We start from the raw sequence: 25,761 nt of genomic DNA, 5'->3' as shown, positions 1-25,761 counted from the left end.
GTGATTCGCACCTTGAACAAGTTCTTCTCATCGCTCAAACTCTTTTCCTTCTTATCTCTAAGCTTCGTGAGTGAATTGTTAAATCGATCGTAATCCACCAGCTTATGCTCTCTCTTCGTGATAGATTTCCTGATCATTTTCAAAACTCCTTGAAACTCCTTGACGGGTGCGACAATGCGGCTCTCGATGAGCTCCAGCTCGGGCGAAATGGCGGCACGTAGCTCTTCTAGCTGTGCTGCGTACGCAGGGGTATTGGCAAGGGTGGCAGCACAAGTAGGGTGTTTTCCAGCCAAGTTTAGTTCGGAAGAGAGAGGAGTGTAGATAAAGTTATGATGGTTGGCGAAACCAGAGGCAGATGTGACGAGAGCTGTAGATCGACGGGTTTCTTTGAGCTGAATGAAACTGCATATAGTGGCTGATCGATGTACCTACAACGGCCTCGCTGTAGGCTTTTGTGTCCTTGAGTAACTTTTCTGTAGACTGCTCAAGTGCAGCAAAGTGTCGACCATAATCATCAAACTCGGGATCAGAGGACTCTGTGATGATTTAGCTCGATTGTTCATGCCGCATTCGAGTAAAGACGTACTCTTCGCAAATCCGACTTTCGCTGTGACAAGATGGGGTGTCCTGAGTTATCGAACATGACTTAGATTAGTATCTTGTGCACATTGATTAGAGATGAGAGGCGGTGGGAAGCGCGCCATTAAATGAAAGATAATGCAGAGCATATATACACTCGACAACTCTTGCAAAAGTGCAGAATCGTATATTGCAACTGTGAATAACCGCCGGGTAAGCGCATATAATCGTACATACCGCTTGATGGCCTTGGTAAATCCCTTCATTTTTCTGTATTCGCTGCTAATTCCAGATATATATGCTGGGCTCGAAACACAGAAGAAAAAGAGAAAGATGGGGGTTGAGAGGATAGTGAAAGGGCAAAGATGAAGAGCGCTACCGTTCCTGCGGACCACAGGCTGAGGCTGTGCAGATGGCGGATGCAGGATGGCACTGTGGCGCTACCACCAACAGCCCATATCGCATTATGTAACCCATCGGACCCCTTCCTGTCATTTCCTAGTCACTTGTAGCACTCTTGTAGCCCATTTATAACGCCAGAGACAGAACATCTTTGCTTCACTTTTATTTCACTTGGGAGCTCGTTTTCGAAGGCGCCATTTCTCTTTAACGGCTTTTTTATCATCTCTTTTGCCAGCCCCGTATTATCTCAACCATCGTCATTCCCCTCTGGAGTAATTCAAACCATGCCTATCAATCAGCCTTCAAACCAGATCAAGTCGGTTTTCAATTTGCCATGATATCAGTGCTACTAGCTGACACCCGTCCAAGTACAGGTTAACGAATGTCTCAATCGTGAGACTCAAGAAGGGCGGAAAGCGCTTTGAAGTACGTCCTTAACTTTGAGTCGGATCCCCCTCCTTTTTAAGCAGATGTGAGCCAGATCGCATGCTATAAAAACAAGGTGCAGGAATACCGCAATGGAGTGTGAGCAGCTTTGCTTTGGTATTCAAGACCCCCGATGGTGACTGGTTATATCTAGAGAGACTAGCTTGGATGATGTCTTGCAAATCTCCAACGTCTTCATCAATGTTTCGAAAGGAGAGGTCGCCAAGTCCAACGATCTGCAGAAAGCTTTCGGAACGACTCAAATAGACGATATCGTCAAAGAGGTTCGTGGTACTTCTTTAGTAACAATCGATCCTCTAAACGTTTAATATCCAGATACTGAAGAAAGGGGAGCTTCAGGTCGGAGAAAAGGAACGTGATCATGATCTTACTGCTCTGCGTAAGGAAATCGCGACTTTGGTCGCTGAGAAATGTGTCGATCCTGCTACACAACGTCCTTATCCCGTCGGCATGATTGAGAAGGCGATGGCAGAAGCAGGGGTGAGCGTGAAGGTAGGAAAGACGGCGAAGAGCCAAGTGAGTAAGAAGGTGTTGCTTAGGAATATAGTTGCTGAACCTATAATTTTGATAGGTATCAGAAACGTTGAAGCTCCTTCAAAGTGGTTCAACGCTACCAATTCAGCGCGCTAGAATGCGTGTGCGTGTACTCATGCCCTCCGCGGACGCAGAACGATTACGCGAAAAACTGCTCGTAACTGCCGAGAAAGTAGAGCGTGATGAGACGGGAGAATCTTGGGAAGCCGTGAGTAAACATTTCTCTTCGTCTTTTCCATGGCACTAATGACCGGCCTTCATAACACCTAGGTCTTACTTATTGACCCAGGCCAATTCCGTGTGATAAATGAGTTGCTTCAGAAGGAATGCAAGGGCCGCGGCAGAGTCGAGACTCTTACATTTGCGGCTGTCGCTGAAAGTACTTAGGAGGTAGTGGAGATTAGAAAGTTTGATACATGGCGATATTCAGTTGTACGTGAGGGGTGTATTGGTATAGGCAAATGGCAAATTCTAGTGTATCGGTAGCATACTGCGCTGCGACCATCGTCCTTGCTTGCGATGGGACTTTTCTCCATTCTCGAAGTACGCTTACTTGAACCCGCTAGCTTTGGTTTTATTGTCTAATGTCGGCTCAAGTATCGGCTTCGTCGTAGTCGCCACCGATGTGAATGTCGGCGCTGGGACACGTCTGCGGTTGATTCCAGCACTTCTCCAGATGCGGAATCAATAAACATAAAGAAAGATAACATACCAAGAGAAGCCAGCTACTAAACTCATCTTTCTCCTTTGTTTTTTCTCTATAGTTTTCGAACAGCCGACGGAACCCCGTATGTTTAGAAGATCATGTCACTGGCTATAAAACGCCTCAAGCACCATTCGAATAGGCTCCGATGGAATTAAAATTTTGGAGCTACTGTACTAGGTTGCTTCCATGAAGAACTCGACTCCATTTCTTGCACTAATCGCGGCTTTTAGATGTTTGACTTCAGCAAACCAGTGCACGAAACACCGGTAACTCTCGAAGCTTTGAAATTTCGGTCACTAGACCAGCCCGGCGAGAAATTTATGGACCCTTCTGATTGTGCTGGCACCGCGTGCTTCTTCTAACTTCGAAATTTCCTCGATGCCTCGACGGCCGGTCCGCTGAGCACAATGGGCCATGCTTCTTACCAGCGCCAAGCTTCACAGATCTCCCGGGTCTCACAGTTCAAACACCTACGAGGTCCAGTGAGCAAACTATGAGATATTGGCCGGATGAATAGTACTACAATGACCATATCTCGACCCATTCCCGGATTCTTCGGATCCAAATGCGGAGACTGTGAACTTAACGTAGGCGCCATGAGCTTCTTGGAGGCCCAAGAAGCATGGCCTTTATTCCCAATCCATGAGCTAGCGGCACGGTGGCCTTTTTGAAGGCATGCGGCGCTCTCCAAAAAATGTCCACTCCTATCCCCGACCGAAATATCCATGTCTAGTGAGTGCACTCAAGTCGCCGACCGTGTAAAAAAAAATTAATGGAAACTAACTGCCCGACAGACCATCCTGCGTTTGTACTTCAGCCAGTGACCGGCAAGGGGCTTGGTATCGTTGCAGTCCGAAATATTGCTGCAGGGGAGACCATCTTGGAAGAGGCGCCGTTATTCACTCAGACCCGTGGGCGATGTCTTCAGAGCGTAGTTGACAGCCTCGCATCTAAATCCACCCAGGAAAAGCGGCTCTATCTCCAGCTCTCCAACTGTCATCGGGATAGACTTCCCCCCCTTCTGGGTATATTCGAAACAAACGCACTTCCGTGCGGCAACAACGATGGACTCTCCGGACATAGAGCTTCCACAGCTGGAGTATTTCTTTGTGGTTCGCGTTTCAACTCGTCCTGTGTGCCTAATGTCAATAACCGCTGGGACGAAAATAAGCAAGCTGTAGAGTTTCGTGCGCTGAAAGATATCGTTTCAGGAGAGGAGCTTTGTATCAGCTATGGCAGTCTACTAGAAACCGGAGAAATGCGCAGAAAGGAGCTCGCAGCAAAGTTCAAATTCCACTGTCGCTGCGAGACTTGTTCGTTGGTCGGTGAGAAGTTAGCGGAGAGTGAGGCTAGGAGGGCACGATTGAAGGGTCTGTATCACGAGATAACACTATGCAGTAATTACCCTGCGCAGGGCGTCAAAAAGGTAATGATTAATTTGCTATCAGCTTTACCCACTTTTAACTCGAGCTGCGTAGGTAAAACTTGCTTTGCGGCTTCTTCGAGACGAAGGGCTCGTCCATTATCAAGACTCGTTCTGCTACGATGCTTTCCAGCTATGTGTCGCTTCTTCTGATCGTAAGCATGCCAATGCTTGGATACAACGTGCGTGTGAAGCAGTGCGTGTGGTATACGGTCCAGATGCTGAGGAACAAAAGCAATTTGAAAAATATAAAAGAGATCCAACCTCCCATGTGGCTTGGGGGATAACCTCTAGAATGACTTTGGAAGGCCCCGACGATTTATAACACGGTTAGATTACGCATCATCGTAGAGCTAGAAATTCGTTTGTTACCTCTGTTGCTATCGCCCTGTTGTCATCTTGCTTTCATATTTATAACCATGTTATCTTGTACATTCGAGTATTGAATACTCTGTAACGTAGCTATTGTATCCTTCTTGATACTATACTAGTGGATGATAGAGCGTAGTTTTGTGGGAAAACGCGACATGCTCTATCATCTCACGTGACTGGAAATCAATGATCGGAAATTCGGCTTTGAGAAATTGGGGCGATTTGATTGGTCCGGGTCAAGCCAACAAACGTCAACAAACTGTGGCGCCATATCCGGGTATGTCAGGCTCTGTCTTGGTCATTTGTGTCCTTGCTCTTGACCATGTCGACCTCAACTGCTTATCTACATCGCCTGCACCATGTCGCTCGACGTCCAGCACTCTACGGTCTACGCCAGATACCACGAGCTCATGTTATACAACGACGAGCGATGATGTCCGCGTGGTCTAATGAACGGGGACCATCGGAGCAGCATCTGAAGTCGCCTCCTTTGGCCGATTCACCACCAACCGTTGTTCCCACTGCAGATTCTCTGTCTTCAGATGCCGCATCTCCGCAGGTAGCCGCACGCCCACCACCAATACCAAAGGCGGAGAGACCTAGACCCAAAATTCGCTCAACCAAGGCGGCGTTAATGATAGTGCGTGCTCTCTTCTCCTTTTCTGATGACAACTAAAATTATATCCATCTAGACTTCGAACGCTGTTCAGCGATTGCAAGCTATGCTACACGGTCCTACACCGCAATTGATTCGCATTGGAGTACGGAATAAAGGTTGTGCAGGGCTGTCATACCATCTAGACTATGTGGATAAACCAGAGAAGTTTGATGAGGTCGTACAGCAAGATGGAGTTCGTGTCTTGATTGACAGCAAGGCTCTCTTCTCTATAATCGGAAGTGAAATGGACTGGAAGGAGGACTCTCTGAGGTAAGCGGTCAGCCGCTGATGGCAAGAAAGTAGCTAATGTGGTCTTGCCTTAGTTCCAAATTCGTATTCAAGAATCCCAATATCAAGGACGCGTGCGGATGCGGAGAGTCTTTTACTGTTGGCCAATGATACGGTAGTTGTTGGTTCATAGTTTTGTACATTTCCTCTTTCATTTCTCACTACCCGTACACCTACCACACTGCACGACGTTGCTGCATGTATCCATAACTTATATACGTTCTATTATAGTATCAATAGATGGAAGACCACTCATCCACAAGCGAGTATTTTTTATTGAGACGTGATTCTTGTCAATAGGCCTACATTACTTTACATCCAAAATTATCATGATACACATATACTTACGATTCGCATAAGGCAGAAAACATACTCGTTTCTAGCATCCGCACCTCACTAACAAGTACCATGATCAAATATCATGCATCCAAGAACTCTCTGGGCATATCTGCAAAAGCAGCAGTCCCTACACCTAACAGCGCCAGATGTATCACGCACGCAGCAGTCTGGCGATACAGTTTCTCCAGCGCTGGATGCGTCGGGTGACCCTGTGATCCTAAAGTACATGCCATTTATTTAGATGTAGATCGACTCAGCAAGAGGAAACTAAACTCACGCAAGATAGCTTGATTCAACTCGGTCGCAAGAGCAACCCGCGCCCCCTGCCCTGCAACCTCTGCAGCATCACCACCAGCCTCCAGCGGATCATCATACGCCATAATTACCGATGTACGCTTGAATATAGCTCGGATCTCAGGTCGATCTTTGTAGTCCGATTGGAGTATTTGACCATATTGAACTGCCTTCTCAAGTGCAGATCCGTACTGCAAAGCAGTTGCGGCCCCCCAGCTATGTTGAGATGAAGCAAATGATTGTTTTCGTTTGGCTTTGATCGGAATTGCTGCACTACTTGCTCCGTGACCGTTGCTCACCATCGATCCTGCATATAAGGAAGGCGAGGCGCCATCATCAACATCCATTCCGTCGGCCCACTCCCTCTTGAAAACATCTGAATTTTCATACTCAGTCTCCATAGTCATTTCAGATTCCTCCATCTTCATCTTCTTCTTTAATTCAGCGGCCTCTAAGACAAGTTCAACAAACTTCCTGCAGCGCAACTTGAACAGCATGAGGCCTTCCTCTCGTTCAAGCACGCTGGGGAAATGCGTTTGGGTCTCTATGAGCGCGGTGTCGATGTCGCCGGTAGTTACCGACCCCACAATACGGGTTCTGAGCTCGATATCGCCTTCTTGTGCTTCTCCCGAGGTTACATCGTCCATGTCCATACCGTGATCATGAATTGAACGAGAGGCAGACGATATAGGCGGAGGAATCCGCGTCAGACTATCAACGTGCGACAGGCCGCCTCTCGATTTGCACTGGGCTTCAAATGCCCTGGCTGATCGAGCATACCCATGATGAGCCAAATACGATAGAACAAGCTGATTGATAGGAACTTTGACGCGCTCCTCCGCAGTCAAGGAGGAACCCGACGGGGCGTCTTTGCTTCCTTCAGCGCCGTTTTCATACTTCATCCCGGATATAGGAGGCCATTCCAAAGGCTTGGACTGGATTTTGTCCCATGCCAGATTTTGCTGTCTCCTCGTGTGGTCTTCGATTGCATATTTGAATGGCTCGTGACCAAAATTGGCGCGGATCGATTCACCAGAATGGCAGAGGCCAACCGCTGGATACAAGTCGCAATCGCGACCAACATTCTCAAATACAGGGCCTAAAATTATACCTGTGTAAGATCAAAGAAGACAGCAAGAGTATGACAACATATTTACCGATCAACGTTCCATTCTTCGTGTAGAAAGCTCGATTTTGACAGAAATCGATTCCGCAGCCAATAACGTCGCCAGCTAGGGACTGGTTCAACTTTCTATTGAGATAAACCGCTGAAGAATGAGAACAGACCTCCAAACTCCGGCCCATAGGGAGTCCCACGCCCCTCAGCGGCAAAAGAAGAGCCATCATCACCATGGTATCCCCAGGAGTTTTTCTCCCAGCCTGGTAAACGAGACACTTTGACATCGCGGCCCATGAATCTAGGGAAGTTATCAGAGAAGTAAGTAGGAGATAAGAAGGCGAACGAACCCTATACTGATATTTCTTCAATAGAAAGATTAGCATTTGAATCGATAAGCAATTTCCAATCCGCCCACCCTTTGTTCCCTTTACTTGTAATCTCTACTTCGTAATAGTATATGCCACATGCTGGGGGTATGGGATAAATTGTTCTGGCGGCGGCTGCATCCTTGTCAGCACTGCTTGAGACACCTACAGAAATGAGAAATGAGATGGTGATAAAAACTTTGTGAGGGTCAAAAAGACGATATAGATACCATGGTAGATCAATTCACGTCCATCATACGAAAGACTTAACATGTCATTACGGTATGCATCGCTCCAACGGGTTGGCAGTCTGAGGATGGGAGAGGAGGAAAGCAACACAGATGGTGTGGTAGGAGGTAGCTCACGAGGAGGGCTAACATCCTCCTCATCGCTGTCCGAGGACGGCGATCTTCTACGTGACCTTCCAGCGGAGTGACCAGGCGAGCCTACTCGTATAGTAACAGGCTCTGTCCTACCAGGTAACCGAGGAGGCTCTGTTTGTAGTAAGTGTCGCAAAGCAGAGCGATCCAAATACGCGGGCCTGGGGAAGGTGGTGGGAGTGATAGGGGGCAAAGAAGGCGGGTGGCCTACGGGTGGCCTCTGCACACTGGGCGCCCTAACACCGGTAGCACTTGGACGTCTGGTGCGTGTGGGTGAAGTTGAGGAAGAGGACACACAGGCATTATCCACACTACGAGCAGTATCTACCCTGATAACTCGGGGTTCGTAGGTACGAGGAGAGCCTCGTGTAGACATGACTGAGGAGTGTGTGAAGGAACGAGCTGTTGGCCTGATCGGGGGGCTTGCTGCGATGCTGCTGCTCCCGCGAATGCCGATGCTTGCACCTCTATGATCATCACCTACACTGGTTCTCGATGGAAATCCATGACCTGCGAGACGTTGCCTGGATAGGGTGGGACTTGTGGAGAAAGGCATTGAAATGACAGACTCGATGTTCCTAGAGGGTGAGGTCGAAACTGCACTCCTAGGAATGGGGATACTGGATGATCTTGAAGGTCTGCTTGTCATGATTATTGATTGTAGGTCCTGATGAGAGACGCCTGTCCAGGAACGTTAGGTTTCGCAACAAGAAAGAACCCAAGAAGACGCCTGAGAGCCACGCTGATAATCGATAATGTAGCCGTAATTGATAACAATCAGTACTAAGAATGCTCAGAGCGCTATAGAAATGCGAAAAGGTAAGACTGGACCGGGGACAAGAAGGAACAACGGACGACGTGGGCTGGCCGTCGACTTATATAGTCGCTTAAGTCACTGCAGCATTAATCCACGAGACCTTGTCACGCAGGAGACTCCCGTCACGAAAACCCGTCACACGACGAAATACTCGCATACAGAGCACGCGCGTCCATCTCGTTGTTATTAGCATTCTCCACCAAATGGTGAGTATCGTGCTGGGCAGCATGTGCAGTGATATCGTTGACACGTATACGTAGGATTCGTCTTTACGCATCGTTCCAGCTGCTGCATCCAAGTCTGCGTCCATCAGCGGCACAGCAGGCAGTCTTGGCCTCCATGATACCCTCCGCTACGGTCCCCGAAGTATCGCAGCAGAGACGAGATCTAACACCGCTCTCAAGAATAGATTGGAAAGGGTGCCCATCATACTTAGCTTCTAGCCATCGAATAAGCTATTGACATTCTTACTTGCAGTGGGAGGAAACTCAGGACAACATGAAACTCAATGTACAACGCAACTTGTATGGTTTGCATGCACCTGTGCGACTACTCATGGAACGCAAGATTGTCACATCGGTCAGTTTCACCAATTAGTTACCTACATCAATCCTTATCTTCTCTTAGAACGCCTACACGCCCATCATGCCTCAGTCCAATCTACACCTCGACATCCTTATGGGCCGAGATGAGAGTATAGAACCCGTCGACTTCTTTGGTGGTGCGTTTGCCTCTTACTATTTACGTTCTTCGATTAACACCTTTCTAGGCATGGACAATGGACCACCCTTAGATATTCATTCTGAAATGGAAAAGAGACTGCGTCTGTAAATCATACATATATTGTTGTATTCATCTCTCTCAAAATCAAGTAAGAGCAGCTAAATGATCACGAGATCGAGTGACTTGACTACGTATATGCCTTCGCTCATCGAGGTATCTACTCTGAGATTGTCCATTGACAACCCCATGTTAGTAATCTGAGTCCACGGCCTCACATTTACACTCCCTTTGTTAGCTATCTGATCCTATTAATTAGTAAGTGTCATCTAAGTGCGACAATGTTTGATAAAGTTAAACTATAATAGCATGTTTAGCAAGACCACGATCTTGATCACGGATAAGACTGACCATGAAGATTGAACCGTTTACGATGTGACTAGTACCCCATTTCCAAGTCTTACCATAATCCATGTCCTATAGGGATACCTTCGCTCGCGAGAATGCCTTGCTCTACCACGTTCCTTGCGCTTACCACACAACCTTCCAATAGGGGTATACCGTAGTAAGCATACGAACCACAAAGCCATATGCCAGGTCCTCCTCCCAGACCTGCCGCCGTTGCGCCTCCTCCTTGCAGTGGCCCCAGCCTGCTGTCGCACTGCACAGCACATTGCCACCATCGAGGGGCATCTTGAAGACAAAAACCACGCAGTACCGCTTTCGCATCCATTGTAAGGACAGCTCGCTCCAGCCGCGCCTCAGAGAGTATGCACTCCTCGCGGGGAGCCACGATGGGGTTGGTAGTTTGATAAATTGTGGGTAGGTGCGACAAGTATTCTTCAGGAGGTGATAAAATGTGGGTAGCCATGGTATACGATGCTGGAAGACAATGAGGGGAATCATCCAAGTCTACTGGTACTTTTCCTGAAGCCACAGACACAAGATTTAGGTCCCGTCTGTCATTTATATTGTCAGGTATCAGCTGGTCGTCGGTATGATTGATGACAATTGAAGGGCGATAGTGAAACTTCTTCAGACAACGTATCTGTTCCTCGATAGCTGGGCGGTGAGATGATTCAGGTGAAAGAGATTTCATATATGACGTTAGAAGTGGGATGGCGCTATTAGCTTGTGTAGCGAATACAATATGGCGGAAATCACTATAGACTTCTTCGCGGCCATTTATCGAGCAATGTATGGAAACGAGATGTGGATCTTCACTGTGAGGTCGAATAGCTGATATCGAAGTGCCAACGTGAACATGTTGTACGTTTTTCGAAAGCCTTTTCACGACGTCCTTGACACCATTGGTCACGACATAATGATGAGTAAACAGGGTAAGCCATACATAGTCTAACGAACTATGAATAACCGACAACATTGTGCAGTAGGGGAAAAAACGTACCGAGAAATTCTTCTGCGGGATGTTCTGTAACATCCTCCTCTGGAGCGGTACACACGGCAGAAAATAGTGGTACCAAGACGTCATAAGAGAAATCCTTCCATGAAGCTTCCGATCCAAGTATTTGACCTATAAATCCTATTGGAGCAGCATACTCTATCCATTCACGAAAAGTCATTTCAGGTGCACGCGCGGAGCGCAAACATGGAATTGATAGCATGATAAGACGAAGATAGTTGAGGAGGAGATAGATCGTGGAAATCACGAATAAGCCGTAGCTGACGGTATAATTGGTTACTTGAGTTGGAAGAGATTTGGAGTTTGCGACTGTGAGACTGGATGGCATACTGACACCAGCACGTCCTGATTGTCCATTATATATCATGGTGGTCGTCATCTTCGGTGCTTTCAGAGTGTTGAATGAGGAGAGAAGGGAAAAAGAGTAGGAGAAATTGGCTTGTCGGAATTTGACTCCGAGATGTTTGTACAGAGCTAATAACTGAGGGTAGTAGCCTAAATACAAGTATAGATGCAAACATGATTAGTGGGCTTCTGGATGCTGTACGCTGTAACAGACCTCCTTGAAACGACCGCATCGGCACGTCGATCCTCCAGTCACTTTTCCTGTCTTTGGTGATCGGTACGGATATGGAAGATGAGTCCATACCCAAGACTTTTGCCTAATAAAACGCGTCAGTATGATAGATAGTGGCATATTGTCGACAACCTTGGCTACCTTCTCGAAAACATGTACTTCGAATTCTGTCACAGTAGGCAGCTCCGACTCCGATTCCGAGGATGGCTTCTGGGTTAGCAAGTATGCAGCGGTTAGTCCAGCTAGCCCACTGCCAACGACAGCGACTTTGATTTTGCGGGTCATAGTGGGAGACAGTCGTCCTGTAGGTTACGTCGATAAGGAAAACATGCAACTGTTGATTTGAGGTCCTTGGTTATTATATTGTATGGCTGTCATAGATCGGCAATTTTAAGGTTTTTATGTAAATACCGAGACAGAAGTCGACTATTTTACCCACATTTGAACCGAAGAAAGTGAGTAAATCGCTTCCAGGTATAAGATCGAGTTGGATCCTTGAGGAAAATGTGACCATCATCCATCGACGTCGTAGTAACATCATGATATGATACCTTTCAGACCGAATGACCTACGTTTGGTTTATCTTCTTGAGTAGACACTGGCAAGACAAACGGAAGATAGAGCCCGGCTAACCGCGATCGTTCAACGTTCAACTGACATGATCATGATATGTCTGAATCACGGTCAAGGCTAAGCATATGAGGAGCTAAACACGATGCATGATTATGGCGGTCTACTATCAGTCTACCATCTTCAGAGGGCGTCCATGATGAATCGGTTACTGCAGTAAAACATGAGAATAATGATATCCAATAATTATACTGCTTAATCCAGAGGATATTGAAGTCAAGAATCATCGGTTTTCCTACCGAGTTTCGTACTTTCGTGACTCGGAACTGCGACTCCTACTCGTATGCGTCTTCGGACCAGGAGGTCCAACTTGAGCACAAAGAACCAGATTACCGATTATCAGCTTCGGAGTGACATCGACTCGGAAGGCTAAAAGAAAAAGAAGTACGTGGAAAGCGCTAAATTTTTGACGCGATCTGGTAGAACACATTCCTGCCAGCTCAATTTCACTTTATGATTAGCGCACGTCCTCGATCGCAAAGGAGCAAATGTGGGTCTTCGTGGGGGGTGCGATTAGACTTCACTGTCATGCAAAAATCTTTCTTGTGAGAGAGAACCTTCATTTGCGATTAAAAACAAAACACTACACAGTTCCGAAGCATTCCCCGATTCATTGTTACTCATACACTTATGGATGCGTGCCTACGACTTGACCATTAGCGTCGCTACGCTTCCTTTATGATGTCCAACATCCTCCCCAAAGCAATCAGCCCAAAACTCTGAGGTCCGAATGACTTAACATTTCGAGCCAAAGCCATCTCCGATGCAACCCATGCAGCGTACGCACGCCTAAATGACTCGTTTCGTTCCGTCGTTATAATGTCATCCTCATCCTCATCCTCTTGGTCATCCCCCTCCCCCTCATCCTCCTCCTCTTGGTCATCCCCCTCATCCTCCTCCTCCTGGTCATCCTCCTCATACCATTCTTCGTCGTCATAATAAGACTCGGGACCGTTCCACTGAAGCGCTTGTCTAACATTCTTTGCGAGCACTTGGGTCTAACGACAATAAATCAATTGATCGTGAAGCCAGGAAATTTTGATTGAGAAACTCTACCTGTAGATTCATGGAATCGACGGCTTCGCTCCTTTTGCGATGATTCGACCAGTTTGCCATGATTGTCCCGCTTATTAGTTCCGCCTCGGAGACATGAACATCGTTGTGCCTAGAAATCGTGTGTACCTTGGCTATGACAAAAAGCTGTTCAGAGTAATCATTCAGCAGGAATGTCATTTCTTTAAGAAGATCATCTGATGGATAGATTAATAGTAGACCCAGTTGTTTATTTTTCATCTTTATCAAGTTGTGGAGTGCGTTCCAGACGGTTTTCCAATCCGACGGTGAGTCGTCCGAATTCCAAGGCGTTGGAGTCCATTCACTTAAAGGAACACGACGATGGAGCACGCCAAGAAGTTTGGGGCTAAAGTAATATTGGTCACTTCGAATATTTGCACCCTCGGGAGCTAAGAAGTCTGGCTTCGAAAGGCCAGACAATTGCGGTAGGTCTTTCATTCGGACAGGGCTTCCGGTCTTGGGGAAGTCGACGGCATGGGAAGCGTACTGAGCAAGTTGAAGACATTCACTGCATCCTGGGTCCTTCACATCTGCAAAACGTAGATGCAAAGTTGATATATAGCCTAAAAGATCTGATTCGATCTGATACTGCATGTAAATACTTGTATGCAACACACTAAATACACTCACATAGTCGATCACAAACCAGCGATATCTGATGCTGAGCAAGGGTTTATCGTTTTCTTGATCGGTAAGCTATCGTAGGTTCCAGGCTTCGCAACTTTTTTAGGAAAGAGCGATTCCTTCAACCACAAGTCAATACAAAGTTAATCAAGTAGTTATGTGAGGCTCACATCAAGTAACAGATTGAAATCATCGCCAGCTAAGCCACCACCTCCAAGACAGGACGCCAACGACCGGTTTCCTCTGAAAATTTACTATTGAATAAATCTGCATCAATACAGTTGAATGAATAGACATACTTGCACGAAAATACCACTACATTGGTCAAATGACTTAACTCTGGGTGACGGACAGCTGTTACGACCTGCACGTCACCTGGATGAATTTGGGCGCTTCGAGTAATTAGAACTCGGCCCTCGATAGATTTGTACAAGCCAGTACGTTCATCCTGAACGGTGGCATAAATTTCCCCTTCTCAAAGACACCCCCATTCATCTGACACCCCAAGTAACGTGTACGATCCAGGAACAGCGATGTGGGCACGATATTTCAGTTCACGGAGTGCGTACGTTGAAACACATTGTAGCAATTTTGCTACAAGGTCGTGTTTCCATGAGGTGGAAACTAAGCCTAGTGAACTGTCACCGGGATGAATATCGAGCAGTGTGGCTAGATTATGGAAGAGAGATGGCAAACGAAAAGAAGCACCAAAGTTGTTTTTCTGGAACATTTTGGATGCATCCAAGAACGAATTATGGGCGGTTTGAGCCTCGGAAATGGCATTATTCTGTAGAGCAATTATATGATTACTGTCGGTCCCCAAATATTCAAGAAGCACAATCAAAGGACGGTTCAAAAACATAGCCTTCGGTTGAGACGATGTCGACTGGATATCGAGGGTACGAATACCGGGGGCATCGAATTTTGTTTGGGACGGCCTGAGACATACTACATTTCCTTCGAGCCTAGGGTCTTGCACGAGAACACCTTTTGCGCCACCGATGCGGAACTGATAAGCAGATGGTACATTCTTGACATGTTTATGTTTCTTTCTGTTCCTAAGACTTGACCAGACCTCGTTACATAGTGCAACCGAAATGGTTCCACATCCATCCGTCATAACATTCCCCACGGGTGATATACGATCATCGATTTGACTAATTTCATGAACCTCAAGTGTGACCGATGGGTCTGTGCCCGTAGAAATGTTTAGATCAAGAAATGAGCGTTCAAGAGGTTTGTTGTTTCGTGCGAAAATGACTTTTCGACCTTTCACAGAAATGCCAGTTCCGCCATGACATCGTAAGAAGAGTTCTCCAAGCTCTGGAGTTGGAAGCGTCAAGATACCACAGAGACCCCTTGATGTTTTTGTTTTGAAAGTGCGCACATGAAAATGGATAGGTTCGTCGACGGTAAAGGGAGGTTTATGCAGTATTGGAGCAAAAGCCAGTTTTAAATCAACATCGTCGGCGGAGAACTGAATGTTTCGCATGAAAAGCTCCATGGGCACCGACCTTGGAAGAAAGGATGACGGGTTGCTAACCCGAAGCTAGCTGAACTGAGTTTTATGATAACACCCCCATTCTTAGCGCGCAAAGGAAGCCCAAATGCGCTCAGAACAGTGTCATGGGATGTATACGGCCATCACGAAGGAGTTTTGTTCGACTGATAAGGGGTAATTGGAACTGTTCTCCCCATATTGACTGTCTGGTAAGTGCCTGACACCGTCTGGTGAGAGGTCTCTCGAACGACTTATATATTAGTAGCTGTACTTGTACACCTGCATTAGCTGAATCCATGGCTATAACTTGAAATTGCAGAAGAACGCACTTCCCTAATCTAAACGCCGAGATTTTCCCTGTAGATGCTGACCTGATACTGAGAAATGGACATATGGTGCACTGGCCGTCCAAAGCTGTCTCCTTCGATGGCGAGCCATGCCTTGATTGCGACTCCAACTATTTCTAGCATGGTAAAAGTCGTATTGGGGTTGTCTCTATCTGTCCTATCCCTCACCTATAAAATCTGGGTCGCTCATTGTATCTTCCATACTGGACTCGTTCCATAGTTTGCGTCACGAGGATAATTATCCGTACAGCATGATTTTGATAAGAGACACAGTTGAGTCATGATACTGAACTGAAAATGGCTCTGCGACGAGCAGATCCCACGCTTTGTGACGACGTGTCGGTCATTAGCAGACTTAACACGCGCGTATATACGATAGTCGATATAGCACCTTTTATGTCGGTCGCACAAGAATACAAACATGTATGGTACAGCCTAATTGGCCCTGGAGGTGTTTTACAAAATATAAGTGAGGCCTTTGAATATATCACATTCCGAATCGAGTCGTTGATCAGCATCAATACGTGTGGGCGATTCCCGCCATTACCATTACCATTAATATTCCTGCGCCTCCTTTATGATGTCCAACATCCTTGTCAAAGCAATCAGCCCAAAGCTCTGAGGTCCAAAGATCCCTGGGTCTTCATTCAAAGCTTCCTCCGCTACTTGCCATGCAGCCCATGCACGTCTAAACGACTCGTTTCGACTCGCCGCTTTGCTGTAATAATCACCCTCGTCGTATTCTTCGTAGTCCTCTTCGTACCCTTCCTTGTCATCATAATAGGAGTCAGGATCGCTCCACTGAAGCGCTTGTCTGATATTCTTTGCAAGCACTTGAGTCTAATGAGGACAAGTCAGTCTATAGCTTCAGAAATTTTGGACAAGCAATCATACTTGAAGATTCATTGCCCCTATAGCCTCTCTCCTTTTACGATGATCTGACCAGTTTGCCATGATCGTCCCGCTTACCAATTCTGCCTCCGAAACATAAATATCTTTGTGCCTAGAAATCGTGTGCGTTTTGGCTATGACGAGGAGCTGTTCAGAGTAATCCTCCAGCAAGTAGCCCATTTCTTCGATAAGGTCGTCCGATGGCGTATCAAGGGAAGGTAAGTCTAGTTGGCGAAAATTGAAGCGCATCAGTGTGTCTCGGATGACACCTCCATCAGAAGGAGAGTAGTCACGGTTCCATGGTACAGGAATCCATTCGCTTACGGGAACTCGGCGATACAGTTTGCCCAACAGTTTCTGGCTTTGGTAAAAGTCTTCGCCCTGTAGGTTTGCGCCCTCACGAGCTAAGAAGTCTGGCCTCTCTTTGCCAGGCAATTGTGGTAGATCTTGCATTTTGACAGGGCTTCCGGTTTTTGGATAGTCGACGGCATGGGACGCGAATTGAGCAAGTTTCAAACATTCATTGCATCCTGGGTCCTTTATATCTGCAAAGCGTAGATGCAAAATTGATATATAGCCTATGAGATCCGACTCGATCTGACATAAGTTGTGAATAAGTGCATATATATCTGCTAAATCCGAAAAGCTCACGTAATTCATTACAAAGTCAACTACGTCTGATATCCCACAAGGAGATGTTGTCTGCTTGATGGGTAAGCTATCGTAGGCTCCTGGCATGGCAACTTTTTCAGGAAAAAGTGCTTCCTAACGTCCCGGGTTAATATGATAAGTATTGAATATTTCTATGGCACTCACATCAAGTATGAGGTTGAAATCATCGCCATCTAAGTCACCACCTGCAAGACAAGATGCCAACGATCGATCTCCTCTGCAAGATGGTTAATGAATAAGATTTTACCAAGCTACTAGATGATAAACGCACTCGCATGAAAATACCACCACATTTGTCAAATGGCTCAACTCTGGACGCCGAACGGCTGTCACAAACTGCAAGTCACCTGGATGGACCTGGGGGCTTCGGGTAATTACCACAGGACCCTCAATAGGTTTATACAAGCCAGTACGTTCATCCTGAACGGTGGCATAAATTTCCCCTTCTCGAAGACACCCCCATTCATCTGACACCCCAAGTAACGTGTACGATCCAGGAACAGCGATGTGGGCACGATATTTCAGTTCACGGAGCGCGTGAGTCGAGGCACAATGCAAAGTATTTCCCACTAGATCGTTACTCCACACAACCGAGCCTTGTGAGTTGTCATCGATATGCAAATCGAGCAACGTGGCCAGGTTGTGAAATAGAGAAGACAAACGAAATGAGTTGCCGAATCCGTGCTGTTGGAACATTTTGGATGCATCTAAGAACGAATGATGGATGGCTTGAGCCTCGGAGATGGAATCATCCTGTAGGCTGATAATACGATCACAGTCGGTCCCAAGGTATTCGAGAAGCACAATAAGAGGACGATTCAAATACATAGCCTTCGGTCGGGACGACGTCGACTGAATGTCGAGTGTACGAATGTCGGGAGCATCAAATTTTGTTTGGGATGATCTGAGGCATATCACCTTCCCCGTGAGCCTCCTATCTTGTACGACAACACCTTTCGCACCACCCAGGCGAATTTGATAAGCAGACGGTACCTTCATCAAGTGTCTGCGTTTTTTCCCTTTGATGAGATTCGACCATACTTCCTTGCTTAAGGCTTCTGATATGGTTCCGCATCCATCCGTCATAACGTTCCCCGTAGGTGAGACACGATCGCTGATTTTGAAAATATCCTCACTCTCAAGCGTGACAGATGGGTCAGTGGTTGAAAATGCTTGTGACCATCTTGCTCCAAGACGAGCAGGTTGGTAAGCAAGACGAGAAAAATCGCCCTTTGTATGTTTGATATGAGTTATAGTTATCTGCACCGATGTTAATTGGTAGTAGTGACTCACCAATGTGCTGCGAATATGACCTGCGTTCATATTCACGCCTTCTTCGTTCACGAAGGGAGACACGAACCACACAGAATGGTCTCTCAACCCACTCATGGAATAACCAAGAAACTCATATCGCCGACCAGCTACACGTAGGCCTTTGACGAGCACCGGACGAAATCGTTCGTTTAGCAGTTCTGTGAGAGAAGTCCCAGGTTCGCGACGAAGCGGGGAGCGGTTGTCATCTTGAAAAGAGACTCGTAAAAAACATTCATGATGCCCAAAGCGTCGAAGAACGCTATTCGACTGGTCCGGGAGGGGCCCTTCCAAGATATACGCGGAGGGCGTAAGGATTTTGTGGTATGAATAGTACACTGCACTCTCGGGAGATGGAGCAAATCTATTACGCGGCCTGTTTTGTTCCGATACGAATACTTCAATGGCTTCTTTGAAGTGCTGGGGAAGCGATGAAGTTACTGGAAGACTCTGCTTTTTTGAATTACCTCCCTTGGCTTTCTTACGCTTTGGACGTGCATCGTGAAGAAAGGTTGAAAAGCGGTCAAATATTTGTGAAGATTTATTCTCGAAATCGCACTGAAGAAGGTCGATTTCAGTGCGCAGAGAAAGAACTTCTGCTGGACTCAGAATGGAGCTCGCAACAGCCTTGTTTATCGCAAATGCAAGCCCAAATTCCAGGTTGCCCAAAAATTCATCTAGCTTAGATAAATTGTTTGGGGAGTATGCGTCCTCTCGAAGTACGATCTCGGGTCTGTATACCCTTTCAAGCCCGAGGCTGGTACAGCGATGCACGAAGATTTCCAGATCTTCTGTGCTCTGGAAAGTGAGGCACATACTGTGGCATCCAGGAGGCATTACCTGTGTTGACGATAAACTAGGACGACGCTGGTTTACTGAGTTGGACAGAAGCGAACCGGTCCTTTCCTCAACGAAAACGGGGGGTGCGTTTGCGCGAAGGAAAAGGCGAGGTAGGTCTGTGTCACGAGATTGGACCAAAGCCATCAACTTGGAGGGATTATATGAAGCAGAAATTGTGACTGGTCCTAGGAAAGACATCTGCATCAACTTGGATATTAACGATGAAGTGTCATCATCTTCATCGTTGGTAGAAGGAGTCAGTGTAAGACGTATTTGTCGTTGCCCTAGATCGCACGTGATTTCTGGTCGTCCCGGAGCACTGATTTCCATAGAAAATGCTCCATCTCTACAGAAACGCCCGAAACAGAAGGCCTGGAGATGTATAGGTGTAGATTCCTGTGCTATGCGTTGTCTCTCCCGCTGTAACTTTTGCGGATCACGCCAAGCGGTAGTAAGAACTACATTGAGACGGGCTTGGTTGAGAGGCTTGTTGCTTTCTGTAAACAAGATGGCTCGACCTTTCACGTTAATACCAGTGGAGCCATAAGCTCGTAAAAAAGTTTCTCCGTACGCTCGGGTCGGAAGTGTCAAGACACCGCAGCGGCCCCTTTGTGTCTTAAATGTGTGTACTTGAAAGTTAATGGGGATATCGGTAGGAAATGGTGGTTTATGAAGAATCGAGGCCAGAGATAATTCGATGTCGACGTTACTAGCAGCGAACTGTATGTTTCGCATGAAAAGCTCCATAATATGAGCGCGAAGGGTGGATGGGGGATTCGTTAGTAGTAAGACAATAACGTCACACCCGACCAAAGCTTAAGTGTATAGTGTCCACGTTCTTAGCGCGCAAAGAACCTATGCGATTCAGGAAAGTGCCGCGAATGGGACATATGCGGCCATCACGAAGCATTTTATTCTGAATGATAAGGATCTTTGGTCACTCCTAAGAGACCGTTTTAGTGCTCGATGAGACGATTTGATTGAGCTATCTGGTTACATGTCTTGCCATTAACTGAATTCATGACAATTACAAATTCGAAATTCAGGTAAAATGGTCACGTACTCCTAATCTAAGCGCCGGCGTTTATCCCTGTAGGCAGTAGCACGTTCTTGAGAATTTTCCCGCACTGGCCTTCTTCCATACGAGTCTCTGTCCTTCCCTCGATATGGTGAGCCGGACCTTGATCGTGATCGTCTCCGACTACTTCGAGCATCGTAAGAATCATACCGTTTGCTATGCCTCTCACTGGGATAATCTCGGCGGCCAGTATACTTCCCGTCTCGGTCATCGTTCCTTGGTTTTGCGTCACGAGGATCATCACGCCACGATCTTGCTGCGCCCCATTGTCTTGGGGCAGAAGGCGCTGCGTTGGCTCCTGACACGGGTCCACGGCCAGCAGGTACTACGTTTTGGGGGCAATCTGAACGAAAACGGAAGATATCAGATGTAGTAAAACACATTTAAAGGTACCACTGAACCTTTCTTTAGATGTGGACCACCGCAAAGGAAACAGCCCCCATCATCAGTTGATTTGCCACCTGCCTTTACAGAAGCATTACCACCAAAACCACCATTACCAGCTGTTGTATCTTGGTCGACTAGATGTGTGTATTTGGTCCGACTACGTTTACCGAAATTCCGGACTTGCATCACTTTAGGAAGGAGAGATATATCCACCGTCGACTCTGTCCCTTCAGTGAAGTCGTGCTTTCTGAGGATCTCCTCGTCCTAGAGCAGTCACAATCAGCATACCAACCCTGAGCGCGAAGAATATATGACTACCTGATGAAAGGCACCCTTGTGCCAGTATTTCTGCAAAAACTTCTGTTGGCCCTTCGGCTTTTCTGCTCTTAGTTTGTTTGCCCTTTCCATATCTTCCTTCAGTCGCTGTTCTTCCGGGAGGGCTCTGCGACGCTCTACTTCCTCTCTCTCTTCCTCGATTCGAACTTCATCCTCCTTCTCTTTTTTAATCCTTCCTAGCTCTCTCAATCTCCATGCTTCAAATTCTGCTGTAGGGTCCAATCCGTCAGCATCATCGATTTCAGGAATTAGGTCCTCCTTTTCCTCTTAGAGTAAAATATCAGCGAAGGTTTTCAGATTGACTGGTCCGCGTACTTTCAGCTAACTCCCTCCTAATACTCTCAGCCACGAGGTCGTGACTCTGTTTTCGCCTTTCCTCGGCTGCTATTTCTTTCTGTTTCAACACTTCTTCTGAATCCTGCGTTATTGATTCTTTCTCCGTGATTGTCACACGACCACGCCTGAAATATTCATTAGCAACAGCCCAAAAAGTTGTGAACTAGGAAAATTTTACTTAGGCACAAAAACTGGTCTAAATAATAGCTTTGGCTGCTCCTCCTCCTCTGAGTCAGATTCACTTGACTGAAAGGGAACTATAAGTAAATAAACGCAACGAAATGGATTAATTTGTGATACTACCTCTGTGAATTCTGCATCTTGGTCTTTATCGCGATGGGGCAATTCATCCTCTTCTGACTCATCCTCTTCAGACTCTAAAATTTGAATGGTCAAGTAACTAGTAGTTGATATTAGAGGCGACGAACCTTCTAGCGCTGTTCTACCAGACTCATCTCGCCCAGCTACGATGACCTTTCCGTCTTTGGATATGTTCACATCCTTCAATGAGACGTTCATGGCTTTCATGGCTTTCCCCGACTCCACTTTCACCGGCAAGTCCACATCTTCATCTTCATCTACAATATCTTGTTCGCCGCCAACAGGGACGTCTCCTTCCTCCTCAGGTAATGGAGATTCGTCTTCATCCGAATCTGAAGCAGCTTCTTCTGCGCCTTTTGGTGCTTTCCCTTTCCAATATCGTGCAGCTGGCCTTGCAGGACGGGGTGCTGCTCTGCGAACTGTGGTCGACATCGCGGCCACGGTATGCGTTAACGCGTAGTGTTCTGGGAAAATGAGAAAATGTAATTGGTGGTGTTCAAAGTAGTCGTTGAAGGAGAGCGCACTTGAGTGACCGTGACATAGATAGTTCCTTATTAGTACTCGATATTGGCTATGTATACTGACTTCATGAAGATGCAAAATATTTGACATAATGTTAAATACTGAAAATATACATGAATGTTTACACATATTCTCATCTATCCACTCCAATGCATACAGTAAGTAGCATCAGTTCCTCGTGGATCTTGATTAAGATGTCCATCTGCCCTCAACCCATCTGCACCATCAGTAAGTACCTCACCCGTATCTGCGAAGGATCATAGACGATGTACTTTCATTACAATGTTCAGTATCAAGCATACAGCTCCTAGTAAAATAAAATATACAAACCTCATTATACTCCAAACATACGTTTGGGTTACCAACGTTAACTGCTGGGCCTTTGGGCATATGACACCCCTGCAGGTCATCGTTGTCCAGAGCTTCACCGGCATCTTTCCAATGAACAGGTTGCGTCCTTCCGACACCCAATGTAGCCCTGCGGGAATCACGTCACGAATTATGCAAATGAGCAAGTATCTTCCGAACTTACAGTTTGTTATTAGCTTTGCAGTCGCGATCCGCATTATAGTTGCTCTGCAGTTGTTCAAATACGGGTTTCGCCGCCACTTCACAAAGAAGTAGCAATCCGACAGATTCACTAAGGCTATCCATAATGATCTCAGACAGTTATTTGTATGTCATCGCGTTGGATACTCACTGGGCGTAACAATAGTTGGCAGACTAAACGATGCTGTGGTTTAAAACGGTTGACTAGGCAATAAGGACGATGCTACTCACTTTCGACATCATCTATCAGTACAAGGCAACTTGCACGGTAAGCATACTTTCACAAATATGCGGTGTACACTTACGTCTGCAAAGTAGACACCTTTTCCAAACATATAACCTATCATCCCCCGGGCATTGAATTAGAAACAAGCTAATTCCTTCCGGTAAAATCCAATCTCACCTGTTACGGGTGCTAATATTCAAACATGTCAGAAAAACTATTGAAATGGTGCAAACAGAGACTACCTTCTGGAGGTGCGATACGCAGTCCTTGCTTGAGGATACCTAAAGGGACATTCATAAATATCATATAAAATAATGCCAACATGGTTCATCACCCGCAAAATTAGTTGTCCGTGAGCCATGCCAAAGCAATAGCCTCTCCCCTTCTCCCAGTTTGTCATATCCGCTTTTGACCCATGCTTCTGTTTCCAATTGCCTGCTCAAAGCAACATAAGTTTGTGCGTAATGAAAAATGCATGTAGACAAACCTCTCCACACGAAAGGCGTAGAGAATATTGGCCCGGTAGTGCATATGTGTTGCACCATGCGTCTCACTTGCATACAAAGCAAGCGCATTGAGCTCCTTCGTGCCAGACTGAACTAGTTTCATGTAGGAAAGCCCAAGTGAACGGAAATGAGCGTCCAACTGATTGAGTTCATTGCCTACTTCATCGGTCATGACACTAGCTGTGATTAGTTTCTGGGCGATTTCCTGTAAAATTTGACTGAGCGTGGGACACGCAATATGCACTGTGGCACGGGCGCACCATATCTCCCAAAGCATCGACGAGCTCGAGCTCCTAGACTATGTATGAGCTTCTTTCAGGTTAAGAAAAAATGAAGCCCGACTCTTTTGAGTAGTATCATGTCATTAATTACGGTTGGCCTGTTTCTCCCAAATGCATGCGGAATGATCCTTCCATTTTTACTCAGCAGGGAGAAAACGGAAACATTGTTACAAAAACTCACGAATAATACTCTCCACTAATCTGCTCACAAGCTATGCGAAGACCTCCAAGTTCTTTCGCAAGATCCCCGTTGGGTTTATCCAATACGTCAGAAAGTTTCTAGTTTACTCGTTAACCTTTGGAACATGATGCGTTTCAATAATTAAACCTTTAGAGCAGCAAATCCATTTAGGATAGTAGATTTCGCGAGCTTCCCTAGATAAATCGTCATAATGTATGATCACATGTACACCAGACACAACTCACCGAGAGGAAGTTTGTTTGCATCATAATTCATCGACGACAAGTGTGCATCAATCAGTCTGAAAAAACGAATGAGATAGAAATATACGACTTCAGTGGGATGACTCACTTTATAGAGAATATCAGTCTGCAGAGCGCCTAAGTTTATCAAATTGAGCGAAGCAGTCGTTACATAGGAAAAGCCATTTTACCTGGACGGCAGGGTCAAGTTTCGAGCTAGGAATTGGCCGGTCATCTGGCTTTGCAGTGGTGTTAGCTTTATCTTCTTCTCCGTCCTCCTCGAATGAACGTTCTAAATGATCTCGTTTGAGATGGTATGATTCGAATCAGCTGCAGAATACATGCCTAGCCAAACGTATTTCCCTGCAAAATCATTCAGTATGAAAGAAGGCAAGAAAGTGACACAATGGTACCCTTCTTCGGTAGCATCCCCTGCCTGTTCTCCCAGTCTGTGCCCGTTTTCGACTTAAATACCTTCTTGAATTCTGTTAAAGCATTGGCAGGAGGCCAAGGACCCTGCGTAACAAATGTTAGTGATAAGACGGCTAAACAAGATATAGTAACCCATACCTTAGTTTGAGATTGTCCATTCTCGCCTACGCGACCCCATCGAGTATGCAGAAAACAGAAAGAATCATTGCCAATCGGGTGCAAGAGCTGGATGACGTAGAACCTGGACAAAAGAGTAAACCTGTTAAGCAATAGTGATGCATATATTGATGGTACTGCTTACTTGTTCTTATTGGAACCGACCTCCGTCTGGTTGAGCATGGCATCCCATACACACGCCGTGTTCGAATAGACCTGATGGGTATCTTGAAATACCATTTGAGTATACGGTACCAAAAGGCTAGCAATCATTACTTACCGACATATTTTGAGGCAGGGTCAACAGGTGCGGCTCCTCTCTTTAGTACAGTCACCTGTCAGCGCGTGAGTATACATATCAAGACCTGCATAGAGTGGTTGAATGTTTATACCAATTTTTTAGGTGTGTCCTCATCCTTCGCGTCTTCAGTATCATCAGTTTTCGTCTTCTTTGATGGACCATCCGCTTCTTCATCGGACTCGCCACGCGCTCGTTTACCAGCGGACTTGGTTGACTTAGGCTTTGAAGCAGGTTTCGCGGTTGTTGATGAAGGCTTCGTGGCCTTAGTGGTGGCCCTTGTTGCTCGGGATGAAGCTGGCCTTGCTGTTGGGACACCCGTACTTGCAGTAGCGTCGGCGGCGGCGGTAGTAGCTTTCTTCTTAGGAGGCATATTCAAGTTAGAGTCCACGTCGATTTAGTGGTAGCAGACTTGTCGGTTCTCGCAGGAGGGGAAATATACCAGTGAAACAGTAGTCTGGGAGAAACGACTTCTTATATATGCGGTCGTGGACCAAATGCGCTCCCCGTGTGAGTCAACCTGATGGTAAACACGCGGCGGGGCTGTATGCGCTTGCGACGAAAAGAGCGCGTGTT

At 46.4% G+C, this 25,761-nt stretch overlaps 9 protein-coding genes across 9 annotated transcripts; 4 read left to right on the top strand and 5 right to left on the bottom strand.

Moving 5' to 3' along the window:
* Positions 1-1,037: 1,037 nt before the first annotated feature.
* On the top strand, positions 1,038-2,524 carry SERLADRAFT_478915 (uncharacterized protein; the record flags this gene model as incomplete). Its single annotated transcript, XM_007323540.1, has 7 exons — positions 1,038-1,297; positions 1,356-1,407; positions 1,463-1,506; positions 1,562-1,691; positions 1,744-1,944; positions 2,000-2,170; positions 2,233-2,524. The coding sequence occupies 7 exons, from the start codon at positions 1,266-1,268 to the stop codon at positions 2,347-2,349; spliced, it is 747 nt and encodes a 248-aa protein (XP_007323602.1).
* Positions 2,525-3,131: 607 nt separating this feature from the next.
* On the top strand, positions 3,132-4,515 carry SERLADRAFT_478912 (uncharacterized protein; the record flags this gene model as incomplete). The annotated part of the gene is made up of 3 exons (XM_007323539.1): positions 3,132-3,400; positions 3,463-4,094; positions 4,147-4,515. The coding sequence occupies 3 exons, from the start codon at positions 3,394-3,396 to the stop codon at positions 4,414-4,416; spliced, it is 909 nt and encodes a 302-aa protein (XP_007323601.1).
* Positions 4,516-4,775: 260 nt separating this feature from the next.
* SERLADRAFT_478910 (uncharacterized protein) lies at positions 4,776-5,808 on the top strand (the record flags this gene model as incomplete). The annotated part of the gene is made up of 3 exons (XM_007323538.1): positions 4,776-5,103; positions 5,156-5,391; positions 5,445-5,808. 3 exons carry the CDS (start codon positions 4,786-4,788, stop codon positions 5,518-5,520), a joined length of 630 nt encoding a protein of 209 aa, XP_007323600.1.
* Positions 5,809-5,828: 20 nt separating this feature from the next.
* On the bottom strand, positions 5,829-8,283 carry SERLADRAFT_442942 (uncharacterized protein; the record flags this gene model as incomplete). The annotated part of the gene is made up of 7 exons (XM_007323537.1): positions 5,829-5,965; positions 6,026-7,141; positions 7,200-7,274; positions 7,330-7,460; positions 7,510-7,524; positions 7,578-7,692; positions 7,758-8,283. 7 exons carry the CDS (start codon positions 8,281-8,283, stop codon positions 5,829-5,831), a joined length of 2,115 nt encoding a protein of 704 aa, XP_007323599.1.
* Positions 8,284-8,858: 575 nt separating this feature from the next.
* On the top strand, positions 8,859-10,073 carry SERLADRAFT_478903 (uncharacterized protein; the record flags this gene model as incomplete). Its single annotated transcript, XM_007323536.1, has 7 exons — positions 8,859-8,930; positions 8,985-9,143; positions 9,202-9,303; positions 9,352-9,445; positions 9,494-9,551; positions 9,601-9,762; positions 9,822-10,073. 6 exons carry the CDS (start codon positions 8,928-8,930, stop codon positions 9,611-9,613), a joined length of 429 nt encoding a protein of 142 aa, XP_007323598.1.
* On the bottom strand, positions 9,905-11,729 carry SERLADRAFT_442940 (uncharacterized protein; the record flags this gene model as incomplete). The annotated part of the gene is made up of 4 exons (XM_007323535.1): positions 9,905-10,800; positions 10,853-11,362; positions 11,427-11,529; positions 11,586-11,729. The coding sequence occupies 4 exons, from the start codon at positions 11,727-11,729 to the stop codon at positions 9,905-9,907; spliced, it is 1,653 nt and encodes a 550-aa protein (XP_007323597.1).
* A 1,010-nt stretch (positions 11,730-12,739) lies between these two features.
* SERLADRAFT_442939 (uncharacterized protein) lies at positions 12,740-15,276 on the bottom strand (the record flags this gene model as incomplete). Its single annotated transcript, XM_007323534.1, has 6 exons — positions 12,740-13,072; positions 13,131-13,678; positions 13,795-13,891; positions 13,943-14,015; positions 14,072-14,220; positions 14,275-15,276. The coding sequence occupies 6 exons, from the start codon at positions 15,274-15,276 to the stop codon at positions 12,740-12,742; spliced, it is 2,202 nt and encodes a 733-aa protein (XP_007323596.1).
* Positions 15,277-15,992: 716 nt separating this feature from the next.
* On the bottom strand, positions 15,993-17,960 carry SERLADRAFT_478899 (uncharacterized protein; the record flags this gene model as incomplete). The annotated part of the gene is made up of 5 exons (XM_007323533.1): positions 15,993-16,460; positions 16,515-17,108; positions 17,163-17,276; positions 17,328-17,400; positions 17,455-17,960. The coding sequence occupies 5 exons, from the start codon at positions 17,877-17,879 to the stop codon at positions 16,176-16,178; spliced, it is 1,491 nt and encodes a 496-aa protein (XP_007323595.1).
* Positions 17,961-22,380: 4,420 nt separating this feature from the next.
* SERLADRAFT_453436 (uncharacterized protein) lies at positions 22,381-25,712 on the bottom strand (the record flags this gene model as incomplete). The annotated part of the gene is made up of 23 exons (XM_007323532.1): positions 22,381-22,585; positions 22,645-22,792; positions 22,847-22,960; positions 23,015-23,037; positions 23,095-23,106; positions 23,169-23,203; positions 23,267-23,278; positions 23,332-23,370; positions 23,424-23,524; positions 23,577-23,800; positions 23,856-23,888; positions 23,938-24,004; positions 24,058-24,155; positions 24,205-24,251; positions 24,303-24,358; positions 24,409-24,437; positions 24,491-24,591; positions 24,645-24,662; positions 24,713-24,815; positions 24,870-24,972; positions 25,033-25,114; positions 25,168-25,222; positions 25,280-25,712. The coding sequence occupies 23 exons, from the start codon at positions 25,556-25,558 to the stop codon at positions 22,523-22,525; spliced, it is 1,842 nt and encodes a 613-aa protein (XP_007323594.1).
* Between the last annotated feature and the right edge of the window lie 49 nt (positions 25,713-25,761).

This window comes from Serpula lacrymans (genome assembly GCF_000218685.1).
Source record: "Serpula lacrymans var. lacrymans S7.9 unplaced genomic scaffold SERLAscaffold_16, whole genome shotgun sequence".
NCBI classification, from domain to species: domain Eukaryota; kingdom Fungi; phylum Basidiomycota; class Agaricomycetes; order Boletales; family Serpulaceae; genus Serpula; species Serpula lacrymans.
This window is presented reverse-complemented; position numbering and strand designations above follow the sequence as displayed.